The following is a 14912-nucleotide window of genomic DNA, read 5'->3' as shown; positions in this document are numbered from 1 at the left end:
TCCAAAAGGCTGGACTACTGTGTCTCCCCTTCATAGTGGTGGTGCATTACTCTATCCACGCATTGACTCTCTCCCTACGCTGTATGCATAGGGTCTTAGAAAATTGAATTGCGACTGGTCATTCCCCCTTCGGCTGGGTCCTTCAATGTTCCGGTCTCCTATGCAGGAAGTCTGCTTCTGTTTATAGTTTGATTACTTGATTGTTATTGTTTAAAAAAAAGGGTGTGTTGCATCTAAAAAAGTCCGAGACCTTGTTGAACCCTTTTGCCTCCTACCCCCCCCCAGCATTCTCCCCTCGAAAGCCTCCCTGGAATTGCACATTCCAACACAAACACCTTTGGAACCCTATAGTTCTACCACACTATTTTCGAATCCATACCAAGCTGGTCTAGTGACCCCCCTCAATTGACGATTGAATGTTGTAGGATCATCCCCAGCCTTCCGGCGATCCAATCCTTTCCCCGCGGTGCCTCCCTGGTTATCGACTCGCCACTTGTTCTCGCTAGATCTCACCCATTGAAGCATGTCAACTGCATCTATCATCGCATGAACGCCTCGGTCAGTGACCATTACGGCTATCGGAAAATACACCATCAAGAGTGGGAAAAGATATGGAACCAATGAAGCCGAACATCCCACCATTAAAGATCGCCAAGTCGAATCCGAATCTATCTGTGTCGACCACAGTAACGGACTACGACAATTATACGACGGGTCGTTTTTATTCGAATAACGGCCTGACTGAAATAACTCCGCCATTAACGCCTCAAGGAACTCAGTCAACAAATATGGAACAATCCGAACCCCCCGCCGAAGCTCCTCGGGCGGTTTTTCACAACTATCTACGCGCTTTCTACCCTTTTCATCCGGCCGGCAATGTCTCGCCATCGACCGTTACCCTTCCCTTGGACCAGGGAGACATCATCCTGGTTCACTCCGTTCACACTAATGGCTGGGCCGACGGTACCTTATTGGATTCTGGAAATCGAGGCTGGCTACCGACAAATTACTGCGAAGCATATGATCAACTACCGATGCGTCCTCTGTTGAAGGCGCTTACAGATTTTTGGGATATCATTCGAGGAGGATGCGGGTCATCGTTAAAGGATTTTGGAAATCAGGATTTGATGCGAGGCCCCATTGCTGGTGTTCGGTTCCTTCTGGTAAGTCCAGGTTGAACAAGAAATATGGCCGCTGTGTACGCCATCTAACTCACTATACAGGAGAAGTCCGAGTGCTTGACCCGGGAATCCCCGCTTGTAAAGAAATATGATGGCCTGCGAAGAATTCGTAAAGCTTTGCTATCGGACCTTTCATCACTCGTAAAGTCTGCGAAACGCTTCCAAGAAGTTGCTAATGGTATCCCCTCGGACGATGAGGTAGAGGGTATATTGGATGATATGTTACTCAAGGCTTTCAAGATCGTGACTCGCGGTGTTCGTTTTCTCGATGTATGGAATGAGGAGGTTGGATTGAGCCGCACCATCGCTGAGCTGGAATCTGCTGGCGATAACAGCAGCCAATACGAAATGCCACCCACACCATCATCAGAGACCTTCACTGAGGCTGAAACTGCCCCGATTTCCGAGACTTGCACCGAAAGGAACGAGTCTCGACAGATGACGCGCAGTCGAATGAACGCCAGTCGCACATCGACGCGCACCGAGATGCTCGATCAACCACCTCGCCCTGTATCTGTTTCTACTAAGCGTATCTCTGTCTCTCACCGAGTATCATATTCGTGTGCTTCGGCAGCTATGCATAACCAGAACCTCGCGTCAGAGAGATTGGGAACCACATACGATGCCTTCCTCGGAGTACTTGGATCTTTTATTGGCCTGCATATGCAATCCCGATCCTCCACCGAATTGGTTGTAACTACTCAGCAAGCAGTACAATCTTGTCGCTCTTTGTTGGATGTAGTTGAGGCTGTCTGTGAGCATGACACTCAACGTAGTGTCTTACTTGAGGATGCCCGTGACTCAATGTGTGAAAAATTATCGGAGTTGGTTCATGCTGCTCGCGATGTTTTCCGACCAGCTAGTTGCCAGGACGATGATTTGGTTTTCATGCCTGATCAGGGCAAGCGTCTGGTAGATGCTGCCACCGATTGTGTACGGGCTGCAGGCAACTGCCTGGCTAAGGCTCGTATGGTGCTGGAGCAAATTGGAGACATTGAGCTTGAGCCCTTAACGGAAGAAAGCAACTCCAACTCCGACGTGCCTGGTATTGTGACTTCCCAACCTGATACCCCCGCGGAGTCGGAGAAACCGCAAGAGCTCTCACTGCGACTTCCTCCCCCACCACTCACAATTCCAAACTCGACTTACTCTCCTTCCACCCCTGGCCTCACTGATTCCACCACTCCTTCATCTTTTCAATCCCACCTTGCCTCTTCCAACAATTCCGCCCATCCTTCTTTCATTTCTTCTACCTCAACATCCGCAACCCCCGCCTCCAGCTTCGAACAAATGTCCTCCTTTTCTTCATACGACAGCAGCTACCTCGAAAGTCAACCCAAGTCCGACGTGAGTGAATCCTTCGGCCGCGGTGTCACAAGTACGGGTAGCAGCTTTACCTACAACAGCCACACTCGCGACTCCGAAATGAGCGGTGTCTCTCAGACTTCGACTAGGGCCACCTCACCTGACATTGGTAGCAGCTTCCAAGTTCCATCCCTCAAGGAGAGTGTCAGCCACTCGACCTTGGCCGAGGAGAATGAGGAAACTGAGGCTCATATCCTCGAAAAGACCTATGCTCATGAGCTGGTCTACAAGGAGGGTCAAGTTATGGGTGGCAGCCTTCGTGCATTGATTGAGAAGCTCACAGCTCATCAATCAACCCCCGACGCCATGTTCGTTTCGACCTTCTACCTCACATTCCGCCTCTTTGCCACACCTATCGAGTTTGCTGAGGCACTTGCTGAACGTTTCGAGTACATCGGAGATACCCCGCATGCATCGGGTCCAGTTCGCTTACGTGTTTACAATGTGTACAAGGGTTGGCTCGAATCTCACTGGCGACATGACCGAGACAACACCGCCTTGGAGTTTATTGTGGACTTCGCCAAGACCCGCCTGGCTTCCGTATTGCCGACCGCAGGAAAGCGTCTTCTCGACTTAGCTGAAAAGGTTTCTGCTGTGCACGGCCCCGTTGTTCCTCGCCTCGTCTCCTCGATGGGCAAGACCAACACGTCCGTTGCTCAATACATCCACCCCGATACTCCTCTGCCTCCTCCTGTCCTTGGCAAGAAAGAAATCAACTTGCTCAAGCAATGGAAAAATGGCGAGTCCTCGATTACTATTCTGGACTTTGACCCGTTGGAGCTAGCTCGACAACTCACTATCAAGGAGTCGCGCATCTTCTGCTCTATTCTCCCCGAGGAACTCCTTGACACCGAATGGACTCGGAAGTCAGGCTCATTGGCTGTCAACGTTCGCGCTATGTCAACTCTGTCAACAGACCTTGCTCACTTGGTGGCTGACTCTATCCTCTGCCTCGAAGAGCCCAAGAAGCGTGCTGTCACCATCAAGCACTGGGTTAAGATCGCTAACAAGTGCCTGGAGCTGAACAACTATGATTCACTTATGGCCATCATCTGCTCTTTGAACTTGTCAATGATCTCCCGACTGAAGCGCACCTGGGACATCGTATCTCAGAAGACAAAGACCACTCTGGAGAATCTTCGTACTATTGTCGATGTTTCTCGTAATTACGCGGTGCTTCGACAGCGTCTGCAGAACCACGTCCCACCGTGTTTGCCTTTTGTTGGAACCTACCTGACTGATCTTACTTTTGTGGATCACGGTAACCAGTCTCTCCGGTCGCTTCCGACCGACGAGGGCGAGACAGCTGTGATCAACTTTGACAAGCATATGAAAACTGCTCGAATCATCAGTGAGCTCCAGCGCTTTCAGATCCCCTACCGCCTCACTGAGATCCCTGAGCTCCAGACTTGGATGCAAAATGAGCTTGTGCGCGTCCGCTCCAACGGAGAAACCACCGCCCAGACCTTCTACCGTCGGTCTCTGGTTCTCGAGCCACGAGAATGTCGCAGCAACGTGCCACCTCCAACTCCATGCGAGCCCACTTCCTCCAACCCTCCTACTATGCTTGAAAATGCCAAGGACAAGCTTGACTTGTTCTCCTGGACACATCCTTCTAAGCCCAAGTCCGTCGCGACCAATGGCTAATCTTTATCTTGACATCATACTTCTCTCCCTGCCATCTCTATCATTCATGACTTATGACCTGCGCCATATCATTTCTCTGCGTGCTTTGATTCACTGTTGTTTTATTCCATTTTTCCCGACCTCATTTCAACCATGCTACTGCATATCTTTTCCTTTCAGTCTGTTCAATGTTCTGTGAATATCTTTTTTATTATCCGGGCGGCGCTCGTGTCTTTTTTGTTTTATTCATCCCTGCGCGGATTGGCATCAGAAAAAGCGGCGACGGAAATGGGTCCAGGTTGGCAAACGGAGTTACCACAAGGGCCTTATTTCGTTTGATATATTTTTTCTATCTTTCTGGGGAATGGGACCGGAAAAGGGATTTATTATTTTCTGTCTAATCCTTTAGAAAGGTTAAGCCTCACGGCTTCTGTACAAGTGCACTATTAAAAGCTGCCTCTGGAATGCAACAAAGCTTTTATCTGATTCAAGTCCATTCTATTCTATCCAGTCTTAATCTCAGTAATCAATAGTCAGTAGTCAGTAGTCAGTAGTCAGTAGTCAGTAACATGTAGTATTGAAGTCTAACTCTAGCTCTAACACATGATGCCCTTCAAACCAAACATGCCAATGGAATAATGCGCAGTGACTTGCTTGGTTTCACCATGAAGAGTCATAGCTACTTATCCTGAGCACCACGAAAAGGTGCAAGTCATGCCCAGGACCCCGAAGGGTGTTGCACACAGGGCCCATGCAACTAGGCAAAAATCAAAAAAGAAAACTGTTTTCCCCGATTCCAAGTCAAACCACCAGAGAGTCATGTAGATAGAAGTGTCAAGTCCAGAGTTCCCTCCACCCATTCATGAGTCATGGTTCATCATGAACAAGCTTCGAGTCGTCCTTCATTTTGTGGATTTTGTGTGTGTTTTTTTTTCTTTTGTTTTTTGAAGCCCTGTGTGGTTTTTTCTTGGTTTCGAGTTTTTTTCTTCTTTTTTTGACGTTGATGATTGAAAAAACAACAACTTCAGTTCTTTCTTCTCCGGTTTTTTTTTCTTTCCGTTTTTGTCTTTTTGTATTTGCTTTGTTTTGGGTTATTTTTTTGTTGTTTGTGGTTGTAGGTCGGAAGTTTTTCCTCAGTGTTGCTTCCAAACACGTCAACACCTTTTTTTCCTTTTTTATTTTTTCTTTTTGCCTGAAGCCCCGAGCTGCGCCGAATCAATTCATTGTGATCATGTCATCGTAAGCACCTCCTTTTTTTTCTTTTTTTTTCTTTCTTTTTGGTGTGTGTGTTATCGTTCGAGTAGTCTCCGGACAACCACCCTCAAACCACCAGTGAACAAGCATCCAGATCTGTCGTTTCAAACGAGAATGTCGTCAGGATCGAAAGAACCATCTTCAAAAGCGGCATCCCAATCCCAAGCCGAATCACTGCTATCCACCAAAACTTCTGGTTGAAGCAATCGAGGTTCCTCCACAGTAAGACCACCATCAACCGGTACATCAGAATCATCACTCTCCTCCGAATCTTCAATAGTAGTAATTCGAGAATCCAAGAATGCGGGATCCAAGAGTGTTGTGTCACCAAGGCAATGAGGCCTGGTCCAAGCAAGAAGATAGGGAAGTTGGAAGGAGAAATCGAGCTTGGTGAATTGAATAACTTCGGAGAAGTTGTATTGTATCTTGTCGCCAACGTATCCAACAATGATACGTGCTTGGCCACCACTGTAGGTGGAGATCATGAGAACCTATGTTCTTGTTGGCGACTGTTTCTTTTTTTTTCATTTTTTTTTTCATACAGCATCGCCGAGGCCGTGACTTACAGGAGCGGCTTGATGTAAAAATTCGTGTCGTTGGATTCTTTTGCTCTTTTCCTTGTAGAGACCTTGATCAGTGTACTGGTCTTGAATGACCAAAGTGAGATAGAGAGTCTCGCGCCATGTGAGAGAGTTGACTTTAGGGTATTCTTTTGTTTCCAAAATGACGACGCGGTGGCAAGCTCGGCGCTTCGTAGTTTGACTCCGGTCGTAAACATCACCAAGCATTGATTTTGTGTGAGACTGCAAACGTGGGGTGAAGCTGTAGAGCTAGTCAGGTTGTAGTTGGCACAGAGAATGGATAGAATCTACTTACTGACAATGCTCAAACTTGGTGTCGAGTGGCTTGGTCATTCCTTGTATATCAATAGAACGGCTTTGCAAATCCTGAGCAAGTGCATGTCCAAGTAGTTCATCCTTTTTGAATTGAGCCATCTTGCGACGAGCTTGAACTTTGTTGCAAGCTCTGATGAATGCATTTTCGTAAGAATTGGGATCGATAAAATTGATCGACTCAACGGTGTAATTTGGTCGGAACCATTGTTTGCTATCGGAGTCAATGATAGTGCCGTCTTGAATGTTGAGTCCTCCAATGTGAAGTTTGTTTTCTCTTCGCATTTCGGCTAGGAGGCTTTCGAGACCTGTGGATTCTTTGGCAGCGGGGCGTAGTCCATGAGATAATGCATATAACAGATCGTGTCGAGAACGATAAAGCCTAAGCCACCGTGGTATAGGAAGTTTCGATTGCTTTCCCCAGGGGAAAGCTGGATCGTGGGGTTTATGTTGCAGGGCCATGTTGGTTTGTGATGAAGAAAAAAGAAAAAGAAAAAAAAAGGGAGAAAGAGGGGGAGACGGGGGAAAGGGGATTTTATAACCCCATCCTTCGAGCAGCTCCGCAGCCTTCTTCAGAGTCGGGCGTCCTTTAGGATCGGGGGACTTCTCATGAATCGCTGTAGTATGGGGTTAGACTCGGCGGGTCGGGAAGCGCCGACCACGTTATAGTCGTCGAGCCTGTCAAAAATAAAGTGCCGACACCCTCTCCGGTTAGTCTCGCTGCTCTGTACTAACTTAGTTGAGATCGGCTGGGGAAGTTCCCAGAAATTCGCCGAGGTGAACATTCTGGGGCATCTGGTCTCGAGTTCCGATATCAAAATAGAGGCTCCGACTCGACTTTCGGTCTGTCAAAATCCAGCGCCGATTCCCTCTCTGGTTAAATCTCATTTCCGTGTATTGACTTAACTTGGATCGGTTGGGGTAGTGCCCAGGAATTCGCTGGGGTTGCGCATCCTGGTGCATTTGTTCGAGCTCCGATATCATAATTAGAGACGCCGACTCGACTTTCGGCCGGCTGCAAAATTATATGGCCGTAGCAACAAATCCTTCATTGCTGGAGCTTGCCAGTATTTCTGGTACCTTCCAGTCGAATATCACAGTAGAATCGACGAGAAGCAGGTGCACGATCATATCGATAACTTGAAAATAATTCAGAGGACGCTGCGATTATTTTCGCAGCCTGTAGTTGCTGATGAGAGAATGATGACGGCATCGTAACTCCAACGTCGACCCTAATAGAAAGAGACAATAGTGTAAGATGAGTGGCATGTATCTGAGCTAATTCAGGTAATTTGTAGGAAACTAGAGAGAAATTCAAGGCAGTGAAAATAGGCTAGAGCGACTGGAGCAGAGACGCGGGGTTTACAGGTGTTGAGGCATCGGGGGAAGGTACTTGTCTCTGAAGTTAACGAGTAGTCTAGTAAAGCACTGGAAGGCCGACAGGACTCGACATAAGCCTTGAATTGTAATGTCGAGTGTTAAATCCCACATGTGCACTAGTAGATGGGGTTCTTGATGGCCCGCGGAGTGTCCGAGGCCCCGCATGAAGTGGGGCCGGAGGCTCTTACGCTTGTGTAGAGTATAAAAACGCCTTGGTCGCTGAGCATCTCGAACCACTCGGGAAAATTACTACGGCCGTTAGATCATCCAAAAAGCCACAGGCCCTTTTTTTATTCGAGTCATGTCATTCAAAACCCTTCAACAGCTCAACGTCATGACCCTCGGGGTGGCAGCCGGAGCACTCCCAGTCATCACACTTTCAAACGGCCAAAAAGTCCCCACCGGCACTGTCGGCGCCTTGCTGATGAACATCAAAACATACGATGAAGCAAACGAGGCGCAACGAGTTGAGATCAAGCCCTCGATTCAAGCGGCTATTCCTACCCTATGCCAAGTCGGTCTGTTTGATCTTTTTACCCCCGAGGAATGGGCATCAAAGCGCAGCCCTGGTCGGAGCCTAGTGGGCAAACTAGCCCAAGACTACGTAATGTAAGAGATCAAGTCTGATAGTCTTTCATTTCAATTTACACTGATATGAATGGTGACATTATCTAACTCGATTTGACTGCTAGGAATGCCGCTTGGAGAAATCCAGAACACCCCGAGCAATAGGGTCTATGGCGGCGGACCGAGCTAGGTTATAGCAGGGGTTCCTACCCTTGAATTACGTTCGAGATATCAAATACAAATTACTCGTCTTAATAGCCACTGGCTTTGTGCTGCAAAGTCAATGACCGAATTATGACCTAAATATAGAATGGCCGCGGTCGCATTGGTATCCTCTTCAAATTCGCCCCATACAAGGGCTAATTTAACCAGCAAAAAAATGCCAAATAGTTCAAATTTGAATGATAAATTACAAGTTAGCGAATGAATCAATCAACTTCTCACAAGCCAAGGTTATGTGAATTGTAGGAACAGTCGGGTCGCCGCGGCGATAATGAAACCATTGACAGATTGGGCGGCTCAAGAGCCGACTACTCATTAATTGGTACGGGCATAATATCAGCGTGAATAATAAATCTACTAATGGATCTAGATTAGATGGATTACCTGTTTTCATCCCAATTCTGATACTTCGTACTGCACGTCATCTCATGCATAAGGAGGGTTGCATGAAGCTAGTCTTGGGGTTTTCAGTCCTCGTAGAAGTTTTGTAGATTTCCATCACTTTTGAAGAGATTAATTATTATTTTACTTTTATTTATTGATGCAGATAACTTACTAGGGTGTTTTAATGCAAAATAAAGTCTTTAATCTGCGGAAGATAGGTCATTTTTCAGCTTGTATCTTTAATATCGGTTCGTGTGTGCTTTTGAACCCTAATTTATCAAATTATTGTGGTGTACAAGACTGTCTTCTGATCAATTACACCAAGCCGGGCTTTTTTAATATGTAACCGCATGGTCAGTTTCACCCGGAAATGTGTAACTATACAAATTTTCCAAATGAGGGCTAGGTAAGTGATGCATCTCGTTTACACTCTCAAGAATATTTCATGCATATTACCCCTCTTTTATCTCTGACAATCTTCAAGCCACATCAGACGGAAGGGCTGCACGAGGTATTTATGTAGAGGATAAGTCAAAAACTCAAAGTTCCGTGGCGACGACAGGGCTATTGTGTGGAGGGACCATGGGCGCCGAATGTTGCACGGATTCTGGGACTATAGAATCTGCAGATAAGAATGACTGCAATGAATTCAAGTAATGCATGGTCTCTGTAGTGTCATGTCTTGCATTGTCGATCTGGTTCGTTGTGGTTCACGTGGGCTTGATCCTTCGATGATGGCTATGTGGCTAGCTGAGAATCATGTCTTACAAAGTAAATCTTGGAATATCTGAAGCTGAATTTGGAAACCTGGGTTGAAAAGACTGTAATTGTATTCCCATATACCTTGAAAGAAAGGGTATTGAAAGTGGTATTCTTGCTACCGAAGTCTGAAGGAGGGGATGGTCCTCGGACGCGGATGGGGATTTGTGATATATCAACTTTAATACGATCAGATTAATCCAACTCCCTGCCAAGATTGTAGCAATTAGTGATGCCTAACTTTGAAGTTGACCTTGGAGGTGCACAATGGTTTGAAGTCCAGGAAATGGAAATATTGGATTAGCAATGAATGTTCATCTATACATGAAGATAGCACGTTGACCGCTGGCAGGAGATAGCTTTGATGTTCTATTTTTTGTATATACAAATTTGGGAATGTGCCTTGACCAGTTTCTTAGTGCCCAATCGCCTCATTGTCATATTGCGCTTGGAAAGCCTCTTTAAAATCCAGCGCCGAGTTCTCGGTTTCGTCGCAATCGAATGCAGGGGTGCTTTCGTATAAGGCCTCGGACTTATGGTCAGGCTGTGGTCGAAGATCTAGGATAGGAATCATGGATGGTCGCCCATGGGCGCACTGAAATGGGAATGCACATTTGGATAGCCGGGAGACCAAAGCTCTGCAATCATCAATGCTCAATGGGTCATTGAACATAATTGCACCTCGACATGCACGGGAATTGAGTAGATCAAAAATGGACTGGGGACAGCCACTCATTTTCTGTACCCAGGAATGGGGTGCAGAATCCTCTTTCACAGCGTCCATAGATGTAATATCATCACCGTATAGCTTTCTCATAGTGGATGTCATTGCTGAACCCGATGACTTCCTATTGTCTTCCTCGTTTGTCCAAATTTCTCGGCGAAGAAGTTCGACGACCAGACCAGGCTCAAGTCGACATCTTTCGGCAATGAGAGCTGGTAAAGACTTAACCAAAACAGTCCCCTCGGCGCCAGGTTTTTCTTTCACTTCATATTGAATCCCCCAGTTTCCAAAAAAGCTCAGGTATCTTTGAAAAAGTACAGCTTCCGTCGAAGATATTTTGAAGGTGGTTGGGTCGATTTCAACAGTGCGTACTTGGATTTCGTACTCCGACTCCGTTGGAAGAAACATCTCATTGAATAGCTGCTCAATCCGACATCTTTCATCTGCTGCGTGTTGATCAATCAAGACTAAAACTGTTTCCGGATTGTCAATAGCTTGCATGTTTTCTGCATTGAGTCTGGCAAGAATGTACTTATGATCCACCTGTGCTATGATAGTGGCAGTTGCTAGGCTTGGGCGCTGAAGTTTGCCCTTGAACTTAGTGATCTGAGCAGTAGCCAAGTCACTGGTATCATGAAAACCGCTACCGGCGGAAGTTGCAATGTCCAAGTAGCTTGTCTCGAGATCGAAGCTTGGCAGGGGCCGCTCAGTGCGCGTGAAAGTCGGATTGTTCCACACCTTCAGCAAATTCTCTACCCAGACCTTGTGATCAGACTCTTTTCCTCTGTCGGCGCTCGGCCTTGAGTTATCGGGTCTAGGGGGCTTGGCTGTTTGACCAGTTCGTGAATTGATCATATGAACCTTTCCAGTAAGTCGGTCAACCCAAGGGATCATCCCATCGACCGTTTGCTGGTGGTAGGGGGCAATTTCATCCTGATGTACTTCTCTCTCCTGCTCCAGTCTGTGAGATGGTCGAATTGAAGATACTTCAGATGAAATGATTGTAGCATGTTCGTCAGAAATAGGCCGGCTATTTTGTCGACTAACCAAAGACGGAGCCTCCACGTCTGGTGTGTTCAAATTATTCCGACTAAGCGAAACCCGGTTATTGAAATCCTTCGCAATCTTCACTCTGGACCAACTATTAAGATTTTGACTGGAATTAACTGCTCGAGGTCGTTGAAATGAAGGAAGCTTGACACCACTCGCAAAGCTCTCTTCCGTGCTCGGCCGTACACTGCGTGGCCTAGAGAATGATCTAGAGCGGCTTTGTTCGGTAGTTGCCTGTTGGTCACGCTCTAAGGGCCTCCCTTTTCCCCTGGAAATGCGAGGATGCAGATCTTGCTGCTTTAAAAATTCCGTAACCATGGCCTCTAGGACATCTATTATCCGTTGAAGGGACTTTTCCGAGTTCGGAGACATCTCTTTGGTATCTTCATCCATGGGGATGACGGTGCTTGTGTCGATACGTATATAAAACATCGGCCACTTGTTTATCGGCTTCGCCCACGCTTTGCTGCTTGCACTCCTGGGTGCGTCAAAGGGTTCCAGTGCATGTGATAGGCTTGTAGCAGTAGTGCTTCGAGATGCGAATCCCGATAATCCAAAGTCAGAAGAAGATATTAAACAATTGATCTCATTGAAGAGAATATTAGATCCTCCCTGTGAGAGCACGGGATCTTGACCCAGGGATATAAATTGTATTTTCTTTGAAGGGCTGGCAAGTGTTGACATTGCGGCGGAGATAGTAAAGTCAGGAATTTTCGCTGATAAAACATGCCATGAATCCATACTCCGTGAATTGATCATCCCGGATTGTGAAAGAATAGACCCAATTCGATCGAGATCAACCTCATGTCCAGGAACATTCAGATTCAAACCAGGCGGGGAGCTGTCTGAGCGGACGAATATTCTTTTGTTTTTTCCTTCATCAAAAACAACCAACCTTCGAAGTTGAATATTGGCCAACGCGAGAGAAATGAGCGAGTGTCTTAGGCGATTCCACTCGCGATCTAACTCATCTGGTTTTTGGAACGCAAGAGCTCGACTCTTGACACGGACTGGCATATTGCCAAAAAGATCGTTTACTGTAACACAAGTGCCATGCTCACTATGTTGAAGCTTTTGGTGCTCTGGCGCAGGAACCAATCGTGCCACTGGCCTTGAATGATGAACAATAAGGGAGTTTGTGGCCTGGTGTTGAACGTGTCGAGATGTGACAGTAAGCAAGGATAAAGCACCCAGAGAACATATGAAAAGCCCACGATGTCCATATTTCCCAGGTTTTTGAAACCTGGACGTGTCTGGAACAGAGGTTAGCCGTTGTTGTATATAGAGTCAAGTCTTATACAGAATGCTTACGATGTGCCTTGCCAAGGCCTCCAGTAGACTCAAACTCGGCCGGAGGAATACCATCGCCATCATCTTCGACAATACAACCACCACGCTTGAAATCCACCGTTATGTGAATCGCCTTGGCACCTGCATCTAAAGAATTCTTCGCCAGCTCCAAGATGACTCCGTTTAGATGAGTGATTGAGGTTGAAGATTTAATCTTAGTAGCAACATCAGAAGGAAGAGGTTGAACTTCTGCTCTTGAAGAAGCCATGGTAGAAGCACCAGTGGGCCTAAAACACGAAGTCGATTAAGAAAATATGCTGTCCATTGCAATGATGCTTCGGTACCAAGAACGGCAAGAACGTTGCCACTTTGTTTGTCATAGTTGTCGCATTGGGTTCGGCTCAATCCAAATTCTCTAATTCGTGAATATTTCAGAAGAGAGAACACGACGGTCAATCGAAAAAATAAATTCTGCGTTCAGCAGTTGAAGTTCAAAATCGAAGTTGAAGTGGCAAGGAGTTTACAGATCAGACAGTGACATCAAGGGGGCACATGACCTACGCGGATAAATAGTCCTGCCGCACTGTTCTCTGTTTGCCTCGGCGCGAGCTTCCTTCAAGTCCCACACTTTGCTCCTGCTCTCGAGTTGACGAGACCTGGTAAGGGTTTTGTTTTGACTCATCTTTTTGATTTCAGTATGGCTACAACTGAAGGGCCCACACGGGCGCATGGTACGTACCCAGGAGAAGATCTGGCCTTTGTGAAACACCCCATTAATGACTTCGTATACAATCAGATCGCAACGGTCGCCGCCACCCATTTTCTAGCTGGATGAAGCGCCTCGCAAGCTTCAAGGGCTCCTCCGACGCCGGATCGAATCGGTGGTCCCATAAACGACAGGCGGCTGCCAAAGCGAAGAAGAATGGCCAAGGCAACAACAATCATAACAATAACCCTTACCCGCTATCTGGGACGATGAACCGACATGCAAACCCAAGTGGCTCTTATGAAGAAAGCGAGCGCAATGGACGAGAGTCTCGCTCACGGAGCGATCCATCTCTGGTGTACTCGGCATACGACAACACCACTCCTGAACCGGGCGCAAAGTCAACCGCACCTACAATATCCACGAATGGAGACACCGCGATTTCCGATGCAGCATACTCCAAGGCAGGAACAATGGCCACCGTTGGCGGGGGTATCAGTACCCATGGAGGAGGTGAAGGTAGCACATTCTCGTCGCCCGCGACCTCGGTTCGGTCCTTGACCACTACCTTGACAACTGTGCAGTCAGCGGCACCGTCAACACAATTGTATCCTACACAGAACGCACAGAATGGTATCAGCCATGGGCACTCGACACAGAGCTCTGGGAACCAACAGGTTCAATTTTCACACCAATACCCAACCACTGCGTCTTCCCCCGCTACGGCAGTACCCCCGCACCTCATACCCCACAGCCATTCCATGACATACAGCTCAGCTACCGCAAACAATGCCCTCAACGATAACGCATCGATCCTCACTTTAGCCAGTTCATCCAAACGCCGCCGCAGAAACTCACTGGATACCAATGCATCAGTGCGTGCTCTTGCACCGTCCTCCATTTTCGGCGGAAGTCGCGAGAGCCTGCCATTAAGTGTGCTGAGCGGCAATGTCGTCGAGCCGTCCAACACATCTGCCTTCAATGCCCAGGGTGTTTTGAGCCGTCCTAGTATCGTGGGACTTGCTAGTGCCGAGCGTATCAGCGTCTACTCCTCTTCCGGGGTCACACCCATAGGCAATGCTACCGGAGAACGAGGAAGCTTTTACACAGCAAAGCAAAATGCTACAACGGGCGATGGAGCTAGCATCCGGAGTGTTGCGCCGTCGCATAGTCGCAATGATAGCACTGCTGCAAGCATTACCGGTGTGGGTAGTCCACTTGCTATGGCATCTGGTCGCGTCAGCCGTAGAAGCTCTGGCTGGGGCGAAATCACTGGTGACGAAGAAGACGATGGAAAGACAGGGGATCGGACTGATGAGAAGCCGATGATGAAACCCGAGTTCAGTTTTCCAGAAAAGCCCGAAGACCAAACATAAACGCAAAATGGGTTATTCTACGGCTGAAGTTATTTTGAAGGGGGCTGCAATAAAGACCCCCAATGAAGTTATGCAAGCGTGGGCGAAGTAATTGACCTAATATGAAGTCTTCGTCTCAATTTTCGTTCTCTGTTT

General features: G+C 47.3%; 6 protein-coding genes across 6 annotated transcripts; 3 read left to right on the top strand and 3 right to left on the bottom strand.

The window, feature by feature from the left end:
* Positions 1-345: 345 nt before the first annotated feature.
* N7478_006823 (uncharacterized protein) lies at positions 346-570 on the bottom strand (the record flags this gene model as incomplete). The annotated part of the gene is made up of 1 exon (XM_056923037.1): positions 346-570. The coding sequence occupies one exon, from the start codon at positions 568-570 to the stop codon at positions 346-348; it is 225 nt and encodes a 74-aa protein (XP_056781074.1).
* A 41-nt stretch (positions 571-611) lies between these two features.
* N7478_006822 (guanine nucleotide exchange factor) lies at positions 612-4193 on the top strand (the record flags this gene model as incomplete). The annotated part of the gene is made up of 2 exons (XM_056923036.1): positions 612-1163; positions 1224-4193. 2 exons carry the CDS (start codon positions 612-614, stop codon positions 4191-4193), a joined length of 3522 nt encoding a protein of 1173 aa, XP_056781073.1.
* Positions 4194-5530: 1337 nt separating this feature from the next.
* On the bottom strand, positions 5531-6604 carry N7478_006821 (uncharacterized protein; the record flags this gene model as incomplete). The annotated part of the gene is made up of 3 exons (XM_056923035.1): positions 5531-5917; positions 5993-6248; positions 6303-6604. The coding sequence occupies 3 exons, from the start codon at positions 6602-6604 to the stop codon at positions 5531-5533; spliced, it is 945 nt and encodes a 314-aa protein (XP_056781072.1).
* Positions 6605-8033: 1429 nt separating this feature from the next.
* Positions 8034-8312, top strand: N7478_006820 (uncharacterized protein; the record flags this gene model as incomplete). The annotated part of the gene is made up of 1 exon (XM_056923034.1): positions 8034-8312. The coding sequence occupies one exon, from the start codon at positions 8034-8036 to the stop codon at positions 8310-8312; it is 279 nt and encodes a 92-aa protein (XP_056781071.1).
* A 1734-nt stretch (positions 8313-10046) lies between these two features.
* Positions 10047-12963, bottom strand: N7478_006819 (putative DNA mismatch repair protein (Mlh3); the record flags this gene model as incomplete). The annotated part of the gene is made up of 2 exons (XM_056923033.1): positions 10047-12658; positions 12717-12963. 2 exons carry the CDS (start codon positions 12961-12963, stop codon positions 10047-10049), a joined length of 2859 nt encoding a protein of 952 aa, XP_056781070.1.
* A 429-nt stretch (positions 12964-13392) lies between these two features.
* Positions 13393-14777, top strand: N7478_006818 (uncharacterized protein; the record flags this gene model as incomplete). The annotated part of the gene is made up of 2 exons (XM_056923032.1): positions 13393-13426; positions 13492-14777. The coding sequence occupies 2 exons, from the start codon at positions 13393-13395 to the stop codon at positions 14775-14777; spliced, it is 1320 nt and encodes a 439-aa protein (XP_056781069.1).
* Between the last annotated feature and the right edge of the window lie 135 nt (positions 14778-14912).

Source organism: Penicillium angulare (genome assembly GCF_028827245.1).
Source record: "Penicillium angulare strain IBT 27051 chromosome Unknown utg000004l_segment0_segment0, whole genome shotgun sequence".
Taxonomy (NCBI): Eukaryota; Fungi; Ascomycota; class Eurotiomycetes; order Eurotiales; family Aspergillaceae; genus Penicillium; species Penicillium angulare.
Note: the sequence above shows the minus strand (reverse complement) of the source record. Positions and strands in the feature narration are given on the sequence as shown.